The sequence below is a fragment of the Amblyraja radiata genome, chromosome 45 (assembly GCF_010909765.2).
Source record: "Amblyraja radiata isolate CabotCenter1 chromosome 45, sAmbRad1.1.pri, whole genome shotgun sequence".
Taxonomy (NCBI): Eukaryota; Metazoa; Chordata; class Chondrichthyes; order Rajiformes; family Rajidae; genus Amblyraja; species Amblyraja radiata.
Window position 1 is genome coordinate 8792344 of NC_046000.1, and position 13254 is coordinate 8805597.

General features: G+C 50.0%; 1 protein-coding gene across 2 annotated transcripts in view; it reads right to left on the reverse strand.

Annotated features, from left to right (window-relative positions):
* Window positions 1-13254, reverse strand: part of mta2 (metastasis associated 1 family member 2) — a 64514-nt gene that overhangs the window by 13889 nt on the left and 37371 nt on the right. For both annotated transcript variants that reach the window (XM_033015409.1, XM_033015408.1), the window contains exons 9-14: window positions 12053-12241; window positions 10994-11068; window positions 8162-8220; window positions 7229-7341; window positions 5825-5967; window positions 4474-4690 (exon numbers count right to left, since the gene is read on the reverse strand). In XM_033015409.1, coding sequence (XP_032871300.1) covers window positions 4474-4690; window positions 5825-5967; window positions 7229-7341; window positions 8162-8220; window positions 10994-11068; window positions 12053-12241 — 796 coding nt within the window. The remainder of the gene's footprint in view (window positions 1-4473; window positions 4691-5824; window positions 5968-7228; window positions 7342-8161; window positions 8221-10993; window positions 11069-12052; window positions 12242-13254) is intronic.

Below are 13254 nucleotides of genomic sequence, written 5' to 3' on the forward strand. Positions count from 1 at the left end.
AGGCAGGTAGGACTAGCTTAGACGGAACATCCTGGTTGGCATGGATGAGTCGGGCCAAAGGGCCCGTTTCCATGCTAATACTCTCATCGAAAGTGATCGACAATAGAACCAGAAGGGACGGGAGAATTATTTTTTCCATGCATCGAGCGATGATCTGGAGGGTTTTGTTTGAAATTTGAGTGGAACCGGTTTCACGAGGGACTATCAAAAATATACATTTCTCGCTAAATACTCAAAGTAGTAAATGTTCCGGGGGTGTGAGGAAGTAGAGGCGTGGGACTGACTGCAGGGAAGTGGCACGGGTCCCACACCGAGTGCTGCTCCACGAGGTGCCGCTAGGGACTGGGGGGGGGGGGGGGGGGGGGGGGGGGGCGCGTGCTGCCAGTTCCACTCGTCCACACAGCAGGTGGTGACCTCAGCCTGCTGCATGCCGGGACCTACAGGCAGCAGCCCACATCCTGTACACACCACCTCCACCTCCTCACAACCTCCGCAACACATCAATACGAGGAGGAGGAACGCGCACACACACACCGCCAAACACACACACACAGCCACACATGCACAGCCACACACGCACATACTCACACTCACAGCCACACACACATACAGCCAAACACACACACAGCCACACACGCACATACTCACTCACAGCCACACACACATACAGCCACACACACACAGCCACACACGCACATACTCACACTCACAGCCACACACACACATACAGCCACACACACACACACACATACACACAGCCACACACACACACACATACACACACCACACACACACACACTTTCGAGCAGAAACTGGACTACTGCTGTGTTTGGTGTCAGCACTCGCCCCTTCCCTCACAATTTTTGTCCCCGTTTAATTATCCAGCTTCCCTTCCTCTGTTCATTCTAAATCAGGGGGCGGCAACCAACGGCCCCGGGGCCGAATGCGGCCCGTAACTCGAAATCATCCGGCCCGCAGGTGGATTTCCCCCCCCCCCCCCCCTGTAATCACCCAGCCCGCCGAGCTCTGGCTGTACCGCTTCCTGCGCAAAGCCGCGCACCTTCTGTGAACACGTTTAAGAAAGAACTGCAGATGCTGGAAAGATCGAAGGTAGACAAAAAATGCTGGAGAAACTCAGCAGGTGAGACATGCAAGGATTGCATCAGGCTGCATCACCCGCTGAGTTTCTCCAGCATTTTTGTCTACCTTCTGCAAACACGTGATTTGATGCATGCCATCCAGGGGTGGGGTCCATGTGTACACGTGATAGATGTGGCCCGCCATCCACTCACAGACATGCGTCCCGGCCACCATGCAGAACAAGGTTGCCCACCCCTGTTCTAAATGCTCAATGTGGGAGCAAGTCGCACATTCCTCCCACTCTCTCAACAACATGGAACAGCACAGCAACAGGCCTTTCGGCTCACAACTTCCGTGCCAAACATGATGCCAAGTTCGAGAAACTCAGCGGGTGCAGCAGCATCTATGGAGCGAAGGACAAAGGCAGAAACTGAGGCAGCCACTATAACATCCTTTACAAGACACTCGGACAGGTACATGGATTTGAAAGGTATAGTTTAGAGGGATATGGGCCAAATGCAGGCAGGTAGGACTAGCTTAGACGGAACATCCTGGTTGGCATGGATGAGTCGGGCCAAAGGGCCCGTTTCCATGCTAATACTCTCATCGAAAGTGATCGACAATAGAACCAGAAGGGAAAGGAGAATTATTTTTTCCATGCATCGAGCGATGATCTGGAGGGTTTTGTTTGAAATTTGAGTGGAACCGGTTTCACGAGGGACTATCAAAAATATACATTTCTCGCTAAATACTCAAAGTAGTAAATGTTCCGGGGGTGTGAGGAAGTAGAGGCGTGGGACTGACTGCAGGGAAGTGGCACGGGTCCCACACCGAGTGCTGCTCCACGAGGTGCCGCTAGGGACTGGGGGGGGGGGGCGCGTGCTGCCAGTTCCACTCGTCCACACAGCAGGTGGTGACCTCAGCCTGCTGCATGCCGGGACCTACAGGCAGCAGCCCACATCCTGTACACACCACCTCCACCTCCTCACAACCTCCGCAACACATCAATACGAGGAGGAACGCGCACACACACCGCCAAACACACACACACAGCCACACATGCACAGCCACACATGCACATACTCACACTCACAGCCACACACACACAGCCACACACGCACACACAGCCAAACACACACACACACAGCCACACACACACACATACTCACAGCCACACACACAGCCACACACACACACACATACTCACAGCCACACACACAGCCACACACACACACACACACATACACATACTCACACCACATACAGCCACACACACACTTTCGAGCAGAAACTGGACTACTGCTGTGTTTGGTGTCAGCACTCGCCCCTTCCCTCACTATTTTTGTCCCCGTTTACTTATCCAGCTTCCCTTCCTCTGTTCATTCTAAATCAGGGGGCGGCAACCAACGGCCCCGGGGCCGAATGCGGCCCGTAACTCGAAATCATCCGGCCCGCAGGCGGATTTCCCCCCCCCCCCCTCTGTAATCACCCAGCCCGCCAAGCTCTGGCTGTACCGCATCCTGCGCAAAGCCGCGCACCTTCTGTGAACACGTTTAAGAAAGAACTGCAGATGCTGGAAAGATCGAAGGTAGACAAAAAATGCTGGAGAAACTCAGCGGGTGAGACATGCAAGTATTGCATCAGGCTGCATCACCCGCTGAGTTTCTCCAGCATTTTTGTCTACCTTCTGCAAACACGTGATTTGATGCATGCCATCCAGGGGCGGGGTCCATGTGTACACGTGATAGATGTGGCCCGCCATCCACTCACAGACATGCGACCCGGCCACCATGCAGAACAAGGTTGCCCACCCCTGTTCTAAATGCTCAATGTGGGAGCAAGTCGCACATTCCTCCCACTCTCTCAACAACATGGAACAGCATAGCAACAGGCCTTTCGGCTCAAAACCTCCGTGCCAAACATGATGCCAAGTTCGAGAAACTCAGCGGGAGCAGCATTCCATAGATGCTGCTGCACCCGCTGAGTTTCTCCAGCTTTTTTGTGTACCTTCGATTTTCCAGCATCTGCAGTTCCTTCTTAAACAACATGATGCCAAGCTCAACTGATCTCCTCTGCTTGCACGGGACCCATATCCCTCCATATCCATGTGCCTATCTAAAAGCCTCCTAAATGCCACTATCGTATCTGACTCCAGCACGGCTCCTGGCAGCATGTTCCAGGCACTCGTCGCTCTGCAAAAAACATGCCCTGCACACCCCCCTTAAGCCCCCTACTATTTGATATTTTAATTCTAGGACAAAACGTTCTATCTCCTCAATCTATTGTTTAAGAAAGAACTGCAGATGATGGAAAAATTGAAGGTAGATAAAAATGCTGGAGAAACTCAGCGGGTGAGGCAGCATCTATGGAGCGAAGGAAATAGGCAACGTTTCTTAGACCCTTCTATGTCTCTCATAATTTTTATACATTTCTATCAGGCTTTCCTTCAACCTCTGGCGTTCCAGAGAAAACTATTCAAGCATATTCAACCTCTCCCTGTAGCTACAACCCCTCTCATCCAGGCATCGTTCTGGTAAACCTCCTCTGCACCCTCTTAAAGCCGCCACATCCTTCCTGTAATGGGACCAGAACTGCAGGCAATACTCCAGATGCAGCCTGACCAAAGCCCCAGAGAGCTGCATCGCGACTTCCTGTGCGGTGACGATGTCATAAGGTCATAAGTGATAGGAGCAGAATTAGGCCATTCGGCCCACCAAGTCTGCTCCCGCCATTCAACCAGGGCTGATCTATCTCTCCCTCCTCATCTCATTTTCCTGCCTTCTCCCCATAACACCCATACTAATCAAGAATCTATCTATCTCTGCTGTAAAAATAATAATTGACGGCCTCCACAGCCGTCTGTGGCAATGAATTCCACAGATTCACCACCCTCCAACTAAAGAAATTCCTCCTCATTTCCTTCCTAAAGATACATCCTTTAATTCTGAGGCTGTGCCCTCTGGTCCTAGACTCTCTCACTAGTGGAAACATCCTCTCCACATCCACTCTATCCGGGCCTTTCACTATTCTGTACGTTTCAATGAGGCCCCCCCCTCATCCTTCTAAACTCCAGCGAGTACAGGTCCAGTGCCTTCAAATTTCCATCGTACGTTAACCCATTCATTGCCGGGATCATTCTTGTAAACCTCCTCTGGACCCTCTCCAGAGCCGGCACATCCTTCCTCAGATATGGGGCCCAGAATTGTTCACAATACTCCTGACCAGCTCCTTAAGGACGCGACAGATTTCTGGCTCTTAAGGAGGCAAGGCTGCAGTGGGCGAGCGCAGCCGTCCCATAACAATAGACAATAGGTGCAGGTGTAGGCCAATCGGCCCCTCGAGCCAGCACTGCTATTCACTGTGATCATGGCTGACAGAACGAGCCCCACTTACACTCGGTCTTGATGGCACCGACATTGACGGGGATGTAGGGGCGCCGAGCTGCCCTCTGCGGCCGCAGGATGTCATCGCACAACCGCCGGGCGATGCGAGTCAGCTTGGTCGTCTGCAGGAGGAACGTCTGCCGGTTCTTGGCTAGGAGCTTGGAGCTGTTGCTGGACAGAAAGCCTGGGGAGTCCTGGCGCCCGCCCGGCCCCTTCGACCTGGGCTCCTGGAAACAAGGCACAAGGTGCGGAGGGTTCAATACAGGAAAGACCAGGACAAAGATAAACACGTGGGGAAAACTGAAATTTAAACAATTGCCAGAAGTATACAACAATATATTTGGCATCTGAATAGACTAATGATATTGGTTTATTACTGAGATATAGTGGAAAGCTTTTGTTTCTGAAGCTACAAAATGATTTGGCTAATGGATTAATGTCACGCTCTCTGGGTGGAAAATTGAGTCTTTCACTCTTCATCACGTGTCGGCTGCTCCATTAGTTTCACGAGACACGAGGAATTGCAGCGCGCTGGAATCTCCAGTATAAAACAAAGCGCTGGAGGGACTCGGTGGATCAGGTGGCAACCCTGGAGGGAAAAGGACCACGAACCGCAACGTCTTCTGTCTAATTCCCTCCGCGGATGCTGCCTGACCGACTGTCCGACTTTTTTTTAACCCGTTGATTTCAGATTTCTTCTCTCACCTTCGTCCCCAGTCTCCTCAAGAGTGATGAAGGCATGTACACAGAGAGATGGGAAGGATGATCAGAAAGAGCAGCATTTCCTCTGCATCGCTGGGCAATGTCACAGAAGATCAGTTGATGGTTACAGTACCCACTGAGCTCGGGTGCACGGAAAAGATCACAGCGGGAGTTTTGCAGCAGGAAAGATAGAAAATAGGTGCAGGAGTAGGCCATTCGGCCCGTCGGTCCAGCACCGCCATTCAATATGATCATGGCTGATCATCCAGAATCAGTACCCCGTTCCTGCTTTTTCCCCATATCCCTTGATTCCGTTAGCTCTAAGAGCTAAATCTAACTCTCTCTTGAAAACATCCCGTGAATCGGCCTCCACTGCCTTCTGTGGCAGAGAATTCCACAGATTCACAACTCTCTGGGTGAAAAGGTTTTTCCTCATCTCAGTCCTAAATGACTGACCCCTTATTCTTAAACTGTGTGTGACCCCTGGTTCTGGACTCCCCCAACACCGGGAGCATTTTTCCTGCATCTGGTCTGTCCAATCCCTTAAGAATGTTACATGGTTCTATGAGTCCTTCTCATCCTTCTAAATTCCAGTGAACGCAAGCCCAGTCGAACCATTCTTTCATCATGAAGAAGGTGGACGGAGGTCGCGGTCGTACCGAAGGAAGACGCTGCTTGTCCCCGTCCAGTACCGTCGGCGTCTTTAAGCCACCATACTTCTTCCAGTAGATCCAGCAGGAAGCGCAGAGTCTGCACTGCATGTTGGGAGGGCCCCAGGCATACCACTGTAGAGACTGCGTGGCTGGAAGACACAGCAAGGTTAACACAGGTTAGGGAACACAGACACCATAAGCTTGTTGGTAGACAAAAAATGCGGGGGGATCTTATAGAAACTTACAAAATTCTTAAGGGGTTGGATAGGTTAGATGCAGGAAGATTGTTCCCGATGTTGGGGAAGTCCAGGGCAAGGGGTCACAGCTTAAGGATAGAGGGGAAATCCTTTAGGACCAAGATGAGAAAAACATTTTTCACACAGAAAGTGGTGAATCTCTGGAACTCTCTGCCACAGAAGGTAGTTGAGGCCAGTTCATTGGCTATATTTAAGAGGGAGTTAGATGTGGCCCTTGTGGCTAAAGGGATCGGGGGTATGGAGCGAAGGCAGGTGCAGGATACTGAGTTGGATGATCAGCCATGATCATATTGAATGGCGGTGCAGGCTCGAAGGGCCGAATGGCCTACCCCTGCACCTATTTTCTATGTTTCAGACTGATTTTGGGGGGGGGGGGGGGGGGGGGGGGGGGGGGGGGGGAGGAGGAAGTAGGCAGAGACAGTAGGACGTGGGAGAACTGGGAAGGGGGAGGGGAAGGATGGAGAAAGCAAGGGCCAATGTTCATACTGCTGGGGTGTAAATTTAAGGTGCTGTTCCTCCAATTAGTGATGGGCCTCACTCTGGCAATGGAAGAGGCCCAAGGCCCTCTTAACCATAAGCTTGTTGTTTATCAACATCCCAAACTTGCCACCACCTACAGTACAGATCTCGCAATCGTCATGGCGATATCTAGCAGGAAGCCATTCGATTGTGATCTCTACATCACCCTGCGTGCGGAGGTTCCCAGAGACCTGGCCGTGATCAGAAGCCTGGTTCATGTCCTGTTACCCTCACCAACCCCGTGGGAGCTAAGGCTGGTGTCTCCATGGCACCCGGCTCAATCTCCATTCACTGAGCACCAGAGGAAAATAATCCCTGAGGGACTTTCCTCACCAATACTCTGGGAGCGAGTTGTTCTTTGTTTAGTTTAGAGATGCAGCATGGGAACGGACCCTTCGGCCCACCGAGTCCGAACCGACCATCGGTCAGCCGTTCACACCGGCTATCACACCACACTGCAGGGGCAATTTACAGGGGGGTGGGGGGGGGGCTAATCAACGTATAAACCCTCTTTGGGATTTGGGAGGAAACCGGAGCGCCTGGAGGAAACCCACGCTGTCACAGGGATGAATGTGCAGCCAATGATACAAGTTGGTTTACTGGCTTGATGCAGTGAGGCAATGCCTCCACTTACTGTGACAGCTCTCACAGGTCAGGCCAGCGGCAGGTTTCTGGTACCCCGTCGCTCCGTTCATCATCCCGCCCTTTGGCCCCATATTCACAATCTGGTTGGGGTTTGGTTTTGTGCTGTGGAATAAAGGCGGGGGGGGGGGGATAGGGCAAAAGAGTTACACATCACACAAACAAACAATTGGAGAGACCAATTGTGCAATTTATTCAGTCAGAGCCAACAGCACGGTTAGGCAAACACTATAGAGTGCAAACATTCGAGAGCAGCAATAAAGAATCATTCTGAAATCCATGTTGAAGGTAAGGATCAGTGGGAGAGATACTTCAAGTTATCCAAACACCCGGGTCCACAGGAGCATTAAGTTAGAACAAGACGGGGACCTTTGGCTCAGGTGACCTAAAAAAACGTCAAACTAATTATTTCTGGAGCATCAGAGAGGTTGTGGGGAAGGAATTTTAGAGCTGAAGCTACAGCAAAGTTTGCAGTACACCAGGGTGTGTGGAGAAGCTGAGAATAGTAGCAGGGAGGCGGATCGCGGGGAGAACGTACAAACTCCGTACAGACAGCGCCCGTAGTGGGGATTGAACCTGGATCTCTGGCGCTGCATTCGCTGGAAGGCAGCAACTCAACCGTTGCGCCACTGTGACGGTCCTTATCCTCTTTTGGAGATGATAAATTGCTAACATTCCTAAATATCAAAAAGAGCCGGGGGATTCTCCCTCATGTATCAGCACTGTCATTTTCCCCCAATAAACACCGCTACGAAAATAGATTATTTTGTCATTCTCGTCTTGTCATGGGATCTAGGTAAGTACAAATTGTTTGCAATGTTGCCTAAATACAGGAGTAACTACACAAACAAAAACTTGATAGGCCACAAGACAGTGCAGAAATGTTTTAACTTATTACATGCTGACAGGGCACACAGTCACTTACTAGGTGGGAATGTAGACCTGCTTCAGCTTGCTGTCAGCTTCTGCTACTTTTAGCCTTTTCTGTAGCAAAAGCAAGAAAGACCATTGGAGACGGCACAATATAACGTTACTCTCCTGGAGATCTCCCCGAGGACAGACCACAAACAAGGCCGGCTGGGGTGATGCTCAAAGAGAACTCTCCAGCCAGTGGGCTTTATAGGTTTGGGTTTATTATAGTCACGTGTACAGAGAGCATCTACAGTTCCTTGTTTGTAACAACTCACCAAGAACTTACATAAAACACACATGTACAGGTACAGTAAAAAGCTTTGTTTCGCATGTTCTCCAAACAGATCGGATATACCATACATGGATTCAGACCCAGTGCGATCAAGGGTCCAGACCCGAAACGATGCCTATCCATGGTCCCCACGGATGCTGCCTGACCCTCATCGTATTACTCAAGCATACTTGTGTCATTTTTTTTGGAGATAATCAGTTCATCTGGAGGCTGCAAGGTGACTTGGATAGGCTGGGTGAGTGGGCAAATGCATGGCAGATGCAGTATAATGTGGATAAATGTGAGGTTATCCACTTTGGTGGCAAAAACAGGAAAGTAGACTATTATCTGAATGGTGGCCGATTAGGAAAAGGGGAGATGCAACGAGACCTGGGTGTCATGGTACACCAGTCATTGAAAGTAGGCATGCAGGTGTAGCAGGCAGTGAAGAAAGCGAATGGTATGTTAGCATTCATAGCAAAAGGATTTGAGTATAGGAGCAGGGAGATTCTATTGCAGTTGTACAGGGTCTTGGTGAGACCACACCTGGAGTATTGCGTACAGTTTTGGTCTCCTAATCTGAGGAAAGACATTCTTGCCATAGAGGGAGTACAGAAAAGGTTCACCAGACTGATTCCTGGGATGTCAGGACTTTCATATGAAGAAAGGCTGGATAGACTCGGCTTGTACTCGTTAGAATTTAGAAGATTGAGGGGGGATCTTACAGAAACTTACAAAATTCTTAAGGGGTTGGACAGACTAGATGCAGGAAGGTTGTTCCCGATGTTGGGGAAGTCCAGAACATGGGGTCACAGTTTAAGGATAAGGGGGAAATCTTTTAGGACCGAGATGAGAAAAACATTTTTCACACAGAGAGTGGTGAATCTCTGGAATTCTCTGCCACAGAAGGTAGTTGAGGCCAGTTCATTGGCTGTATTTAAGAGGGAGTTAGATGTGGCCCTTGTGGCTAAAGGGATCAGGGGGTATGGAGAGAAGGCAGGGATGGGATACTGAGTTGGATGATCAGCCATGATCATATTGAATGGCGGTGCAGCCTCAAAGGGCTGAATGGCCTACTCCTGCACCTATTTTCTATGTTTCTATCTTTTCATCCAGAGGAAAGGAGTTGAACATAAAGGAAAGCTTCTGGTTCATATTACAACATGTGAGTGTTGGACTTTGGGCACCAGCGACTGATATTTGACCTGACTCCAGGCAGGCACAATGGAAAGGTGAACAGGAACAAGATGGCACCTGAACTGTTGTGACTCGTGTACACAAACTCAATGTGGTCTACTCTTACACTCTTATAGTCCAGAACAAGGGGTCTTACACTCTTATAGTCCAGAACAAGGGGTCTTACACTCTTATAGTCCAGAACAAGGGGTCTTACACTCTTATAGTCCAGAACAAGGGGTCTTACACTCTTATAGTCCAGAACAAGGGGTCTTACACTCTTATAGTCCAGAACAAGGGGTCTTACACTCTTATAGTCCAGAACAAGGGGTCACAGTTTAAGTATAAGGGGGAAGTCTTTTAGGACCGAGATGAGAAAAACATTTTTCACACAGAGAGTGGTGAATCTGTGGAATTCTCTGCCACAGAAAGTAATTGAGGCCACAGTTCATTGGCTATATTTAAGTGGGAGTTAGATGTGGCCCTTGTGGCTAAAGGGATCAGGGGGTATAGAGAGAAGGCAGCTACAGGAAACTGAGTTGGATGATCAGCCATATGATCATATTGAATGGCGGTGCAGGCTCGAAGGGCCGAATGGCCTACTCCTGCACCTATTTTCTATGTTTCTATAATCAGTATGATTGTCCCAATGTACAGTAGGATTGTCACGGAGCCTTTCCCGAAAAAAGAATTTCACTGTACTTGGGCACACCTGATGATAATGTTGGTGGGGAAAGGAATGAGAGACTCCTCAAGGGTCTCGACCAGAAACGTCACCCATTCCTTCTCTCCACAGATGCTGCCTGTCCCGCTGAGTTACTCCAGCATTTTGTGTCTATCTTCGATTTAAACCAGCATCTGTAGTTCTTTCCTACACGATAATGTGCGGGTGTCAAGGGTTATGGGGAGAAGGCAGGAGAATGGGGTTGGGAGGGAGAGATAGATCAGTCATGATTGAATGTTGGAGTAGACTTGATGGGCCGAATGGCCTAATTCTTCTCCTATCACTTATGACCTTATGTACTTTTGAACCATTGTGCGGGGGGGGGGGGGAATAGAAGCAGTAATTATTACTTGTAAGGAGTCCCCTTAATAATAATAATAATATACTGTATTGTCATTGAAAATACATACAACAAAATTTCAGGCGCACTGCCCGAGCGGATCTCCAACGTATCAGATAAATAATAACGACAAAGGAAATAACAAAATCGGCAAGAAAACCATCATCAAGTGTATTACTGCATTAACAACGATGCACAGCAGTTACCTGCCCTCTCCTCTATCTAAGGCCAAACCTGGCAATGGTACAAGCACAGAGTGAGCTTTGCAAAGTTGCTCAATAGGATTCAGGGTGTGTGCCTTGGCTATGGGACGGGGTAGAAAGCATCTTCTCACCTGCTGGATGTATCGGTCTGTGGTCTTCCACATGTAATAAAACTGGACTATGCTGGCCAATGATTTCCAGGACAACTGTAAAACAGGAGAGAAATGATCAGGAAGTAAGAGCAAGAGCACACGAGGATGACTGGGAGTCAGCGAGACACGGTGACAAGTCGTTGTGTGGGTGAACTAAGGGGATGGTAAGGCCAGACGATCTTCAATGTATAGTGTGAAAAGCAGCTACTGATGGCTGACAAACAGCAGTCGGAAGGAAGGACCCTTCCACCCACTGAACAGGCCCTTGGGCCCACTGAGTCCATGCCGGCCAGCAATCCCCGTACATTAGCATTAGGGACAAATTACACTACAAAACTGTACATCATTGGAATGTGGGAGGTGGGAGAATACCCACGCGGTCACACAGAGAACGTGCAAACTCTGCACTGACAGCACCCGTGGTCAGGTTCGAACCCGAGTCTCCGGCGCTGTGAGGCAGCAGCTCTACCCGCTGTGCCACTCTGCCGCCTGACATAAAACGTCGTTTTCCCATCCCCTCCACAGACGTCCGACCTGCCGAGTCCCTCCAGCACTTTGTGTTTTGAACATAATCATTACGTGCACAGTAACGTCCAGAATCGTCAATGGCGGGTGCCTGGAATGCGCTGCCAGGGCTAGTGGCGGAGGCTGATACGATAGTGGCATTTAAGAGGCTTTTAGATAGACACATGGATGTGCAAGGAATGGAGGGATATGGATCACGTGCAGGCAGAGGAGATTAACGGCATCATGTTCGGTTCAGACCTTGTGGGCCAAAGGTCCTGTGTCTGTGTTGTACAGTTCTATGTTTGTTGAAGAGACAAACTTGACTTTCTCTCCAGACGTAGGGCTTCCCCTCACAGATGTTGCTTGACCCGCTGAGTTCCTCCGGCACATGGTCTGTTGTCCAGATTCCAGCACCTGCAGTCTCTCGTCCCTCCAGCCTCTGGTGTTTCTCTTTACAACGACCAGACTTCATGCCTGGGGCCCTATCAGCTGCTAGATGTACGGCTAGCGGATCTAAGAGAGGGAACTCACAAAGTCTTGTCTGATGTCGGTGAAATCCTTGCCGTATTTTTCCAGCGCCTCTTCAAAAAGCATAGCCTCAGAGGATGACCACTCCTCCATCTCGTCCCGACATAGTACAGGTCCTCCCTGAGGCACTAACGTCGACATGGCTTTGGCGAGGTCGTAGCCGTTACGCTGCAGGGTATCCATGGCGTGGAACTGGAATATAAGTAGAGACGAGGCATCAGAAGAGGGCACAAAGGGGAAAAGGTGGTTCCTTCTTGGGACCTTGAGACACTAGTTTAACATGTTAGGGAGCCCGTTCTAAGCCTGGGTCTGAGGCTTGATGGATAAACAATGCTCATGGGGGCAAATGCTGAGACCGGGGCTAACTCAGACCATAGTCACCATTTCACTCTCCCCATGAGTTTGATTTACAGATACAGCATTTGGCCCACCGAGTCCACGTCAACCATCGATCACCCACTCACACCAGTTCTACATTATCCAACTTTCTCATCACCTCCCCACACTCGGGGGGGGGGGGGGGGGGGGGGGGCAATTTACAGGGGCCAATTAAATGCAAACCCGCACGTCTTTGGGAGGTGGGAGAAAGCGGGGACACCCAGAGGAAACTTGTGCGGTTACAGGGAGACAGCACCCGAGGTGAGGATTGAACCCACGTCTCTGACACAATGGGCAGCAGCTTTATCAGATGCGCCACTGTGCAACCCATTAGAGGGGTGATGGCGGAAGCAGTGATATTTAGTCCAGGATACAGCATGGAAACAGGCCCTTCGGACCACCGACTCTATGTTGCCCAGTGATCACCCATTCACATTAGTTCCATATTATCCCCCTTTCTCACCCACTCCATACAACACGTGGCAATTTACAGAGAGCCAATTAACTTACAAACCCACACGTTTTTGAGATGCGGGAGGAAACTGAGGAACTGAAGGAAATACACGCAGTCACAGGGAGAATGTGCACAGACAGTACCCAAAGTCAGGATCCAAGCTGGGTCTCTGGTACTGTGAGGCAGCAGCTCTCCAGCTGCTTTAGGAGGCTTTTGGATATGCAGGGAATGGAGGGATATGGATCACATGCAGGCAGACATAACTCGGTTTCATGTACGGCACAGACGGTCTCAGAAACTAGCCGCAGCAAGCCGTGAGTATCATCAGCGTAGATAGACACAAAATGCTGGAGAAACTCAGCGGGACAGGCAG